Source organism: Nannospalax galili, unplaced genomic scaffold, assembly GCF_000622305.1.
Source record: "Nannospalax galili isolate Female #2095 unplaced genomic scaffold, S.galili_v1.0 scaffold1090, whole genome shotgun sequence".
In the NCBI taxonomy this organism is placed as follows: Eukaryota; Metazoa; Chordata; class Mammalia; order Rodentia; family Spalacidae; genus Nannospalax; species Nannospalax galili.
In genome coordinates, this window is record NW_008327607.1 from 487,857 (window position 1) to 492,529 (window position 4,673).

At 43.2% G+C, this 4,673-nt stretch overlaps 1 protein-coding gene across 1 annotated transcript in view; it reads right to left on the reverse strand.

Annotated features, from left to right (window-relative positions):
- Positions 1 to 4,061: 4,061 nt before the first annotated feature.
- LOC103736830 (WAP four-disulfide core domain protein 6A-like) overlaps positions 4,062 to 4,673 on the reverse strand; it is a 5,400-nt gene continuing 4,788 nt past the window's right edge. Inside the window, exon 4 of the mRNA XM_017798601.1 lies at positions 4,062 to 4,072. Coding sequence (XP_017654090.1) covers positions 4,062 to 4,072 — 11 coding nt within the window. The remainder of the gene's footprint in view (positions 4,073 to 4,673) is intronic.

Below are 4,673 nucleotides of genomic sequence, written 5' to 3' on the forward strand. Positions count from 1 at the left end.
ATTATTTTTATTTTATGTGTATGAGTGTATTACCTGCATGTAAGTGAGTGCACCTGTGTCGTGCAATGCCTAGGAGGTCAGAAGAGGGCTTCGGATTCCCCTGGAACTGGAGTTAAGGATGGCTCGTAGCCGCCATGTGGGTGCTGGGAATCGAGCCCAGGTCCTCTGCAAGAGCAGGCAGTGCTCTTAACCACTTGAGCCATCTCTCCAGCCCCCAGAAAAAAGTTTTTTTTGAGACAGGGTACCTCTTTGTAGCACAGGCTGACCTGGAACTCATAATCCTTCGAAAAAAGTTTTTTTAGAGACAGGGTACCTCTTTGTAGCACAGGCTGACCTGGAACTCATAATCCTTCTGCCTCAGCCTCTTCCCTGAGCAGTGGGACTCCAGATATGTCCCACTGTGCTCACACCAACCAACCCTTTAATTTGTTTATTTCTATATTTGCTTTTATGAGTCAAAGTAGTGCCAGCTGGTCTTGAAGTCACAGCAATTCTCCTGCCTCTGCCTTCTGAGTACTGGAATTACAGGCATGTCTACCATGCCTGGCAGCTAGCCCTTTTTAAGGAAGGGGAAATGGAGCAACAGCAGCAGCTTTCATAGCAAGTAGGTTCCAGTCTCTCTTCAGAGCCTCTTAAGACATGAAGTTGTTGGAAAGAGATATCAAGTTTGGCTGCGCTGCAGTCACAGACATGTGTGGCCCAGCTCGCTCTTACTCTGCACCTTCCTTTGGTTGTCACGCCCTCCCTCAAGGCATGACTTCTCTTCCCTCTCCTGTTTTTTACCCTTTCTGTCCCCCAACCTTCTACTATTTACTGCTACAAGCAAAACTTTCCCAAACTTAGCAGTTTAAAATGATCATTTTTTTCTCTCTCTCATGATTCAGTGCCTCAGGAATTTGAGAAAGAATCCACGTGGCATGTGGGACTTTTCTCATAGGCTCTTTCATGTGATCCTACTTGTGTGAGAGGTTACTGGGCTGGCAGGGTACTCAGTTGCCCTATCAGTTGGGGCTTATCTGGAGCTGCCAGTCAGAGTCCCCTCTCTAGTGTTGCTGTCTCAGGGTGGTTGGACTTCTTCCAGGGCATTAATCCCTGTCCTTCTCCCCAAGTTTTCTATGAACATGGTGTTAGTTACTTTTCTGTTACTATTCAAAACACCATGACCAAGGCAACTTATAGAAGGAAGAGTTTACTTGGCTTATGGTTCCAGAGTGATAGGAGTCCATCATGGTGGGGAGGCATGGCAGGAGGCAGCTGGAAGAGAAAGCTGAGGGCTCCTGTCTTCCAGAGGGCATAGGAAGCAGAGAGAGACAAACTAGAGAATGGGTCAGGGCTATGAACTCTCAAAGTCCACCCCCAGTGATGTGCTTCCTCCATCAAGGCCACACCTCCTAAACCTTCCCAAACCATGCCACCAACTTGGGAGAAAGTGTTCAAATCCTTGGAGCCTATGGAGGATGGTCTCATTTAAGCCTATGCAACTATGGTGGGGGCTGCACTTTTTCTGGCCTCACCTTGGAAGTCACATAGCACCATTTGGGGTTTTTGGTCAAAGCAGGGCTTGTCTAGATACAAAGGGAGGGGGCCCAGACTCTGCTGTGTGTGAAGCATGTGAAAAAACTTTGAGACGCTGCCTTACGACTCCACGTTATCTCGTTCCTCCTCCCGCTTTCTTTTCCTTTCCTCCTCAGCTCTTCTTTGTCTGCGTCCCCCCGCCCCCCCACCCCGTTATTTTCTATTTTGGAATTCTGGCACCACACTATACAACTGTATCTTTACTGCAGCCCCAGAAAACAAGTCCACCAACCTTTTCAGAGGTGAATTTACCTTGAAGAGGTTGGAGCTGCAGTCTCAGGGCCTCTCCCATGAGCAGATCCTGTTATGATTCTGGGAATGACCATGTGTTTGCATGGTTCAGTGACTGGTAATATCTAAAAGTGAGATGTTCTAAGCATAACCAGCCAGGTTGCCTTCCTTCTCCACTCTGACTGTCCCTCCTCTCCTGGGTCAGGTGGTATTAAAATGGATGCCAGCATTTGGACATCCACACGAGAAAGTTGAACTAGGAGCATATTTGGTTTGGGGTTAAAGGGATGTGTTCAGTCTACCCACTGTCATGCTTATGCATAGAGTCATTGCTGGGATTCCAGTAATGGCTAGAAGAAATGTTCCATTGTCTACTGTGCTAGCTCCCTTGACGTCAAGGTACGGGGTTAGAGGTAACATTCTAGAACATATGTGCCTAGGCATAAAAGGATATGGGTTGTGGAGGGAAACAACTCTTTAAATGTATTGAACCAGAGAAACAACAGTCTGGGAAATTGTTCCAAATATCAGATATATAAAATTCTGAGCAGAGGGTCTGGAGAGATGGATCACCAGTTAAGAGCACTGACTGCTTTTGCAGAGGACCCAGGTTCAGTTCCCAGCACTCACATGGCAGCTAAAACTGTCCAAAACTCTAGTTCCAGGAGATCTGATGCCTTCTTCTAACCTCTGTGGGCATTACACGACACAGGCACACTTACATACATGCAGGCAACACACTCATACACATAGAGTAAAAATAAATAAATTATATATATATTTAAATTCTAAGTAGTAAACAAATCTCTCGGGGATGGTGAGATGACTCAGCAGATATAGGTGCTTACTGCCAAGACTGATACCCTGAGTTTGATCCCCAGGACCTACATGGGGGGGTATTAAGTACAGCAAATTGTCCTCTGACATCCAGGATCATGACATGTGTGTGTATAGACACAAAAGCATGCACACAAAAAATGAATAAATGTAATAAAAATGTAAAAATCCAGATCTCTCTGTTCTTGGAGACAGAACCCAGTGCCCCACAAATGCTAAGCTCATCACTGAGCTATAACACCCTCAGTCTGAAAACAATCAATTGTTTTCTAAAAACTTAATCTTATTTGTTATTATTATCAGTGTTTGTGTATATGACATGTATGGGTAAATGGCACTGTGCATGTGGAGGTCAGAGGACAACACCATGGAGTCAATTCTCTCTTCCCATCTTAAAAACATTTTTTTCCTTTTTTGTTGAAATTTTTACAAATTTCATACAATATATTTTGATTGTATTTAGATCCCCTCCCATATCTGCACCTCCTTTATACTCTCTACACAATTTCAAATACTCTATTCTATCTATCTATCTATCTATCTATCTATCTATCTATCTATCTATGGCCTATAGAGTCGAAATTATTTCTCCAAATGCTCTTCTGTATTGATCCATTCACTGGAACCTGGTTGACTCACTAAGAGCCACATCCTTAAAAGAGATAGACTCTCCCCATCCCAGCAGCCATCATAAATTTCTTTATTCATTTATTAATTTTTATTTTATGTGTATGAGTGTTCTGCCTAAATGTGTATGTGTACTATGTGCATGCAATGCCTGGGGAGGCCAGAAGAGGGCAGTGGATCCTCTGGAACTGGAGTTACAGATAGTTGTAAGTCACCATGTGGGTGCTGGGAATAGAATCTTGACCTTCTGAACGAGTAGTCAGTCCTCTTAATAGCTGAGCCCTCTCTTCAGTCCCCTCTCTTCCCATCTTTATATGGGTTTCAGGATCTAATTCAGATTTTCAGGCTTGCACAGCAAATATATTTTCCCAGTGCAAGTGCCTTTAACCCACTGAGCCACCTAGTAAGCAATACAAGTCAGTTCTTATGGAAGTTTGATTAGAAGCTCTTTATGGGTAAGAGTATCAGTAATTTAGTATGTGAATTTTAATTTTAAAAAATTTCATGCATATGACTGTTTTGCTTGCATGCATGTAAGTACATCATGTGTGTGTATTGCCCATGGAGGACAGAGGGAGATTGATCCCCTGGAACTGGAGCTACTGATAGTTGTTAGCTGGCATGTGAGTTCTGGGAACCAAATCTGGGTCCTCTTGCAAGAGCAACAAATGTTCTTTCTTGACCATGGAGCCATCTTTCAAGCCCTAGTATCATACAATTAAAAATATTTTCTTTATTATTTTTGTTTTTGTGTATGAGTTATTGCTTGCATGTGTGTAAGTGTACCTGTGTCATGTGGTGCCTGCGGAGGTGAGAAAAGGGTGTCAGATCCCCTAGAACTGGAGTTGTAGATGGTTGTTAGCCACCATGTGGGTGCTGGGATTCAAATCCAGGACTTCTGCAAGAGCTTCCAGTGCTCTTAACTGCTGAGCCATCTCTCTGCCCCAGTGTGTACAATTTTAAATGTGGCAAGAATACTTTCTCCATTTATGGAATCACTCACACAAAAGAGAATTTACTAATATTCCCATGTTTTCAGTGCATAAACCTGTAAACAAAGGTACAAACAGAGTGTGGCTTGGGATTGAGGCATGTGCTCTGTACATCCCAATTGTAATCAAAATCAAAGCAGAGCCATGCTTAGATCAGTTATGTTTTAAAAAGACTAAATTATCTTTCCATTAGCAATAGAAAATGTGTTTTTACAAAACTAATGTCATTAGTCTAAGGCATAGATTAACAATTTATATCATTTCTGGTCTTTGCTCTTAAAAGTTTGCAGTTACAGACCAGCAAGATGGCTGAGGGGATAAAGGCATTTGCAGCCAAGCCTGACTACTTGCGTTTTGATTCTCCAGATCCACATGGTGGAACACCAGCCCACAACATACCTCTCTCTCTCT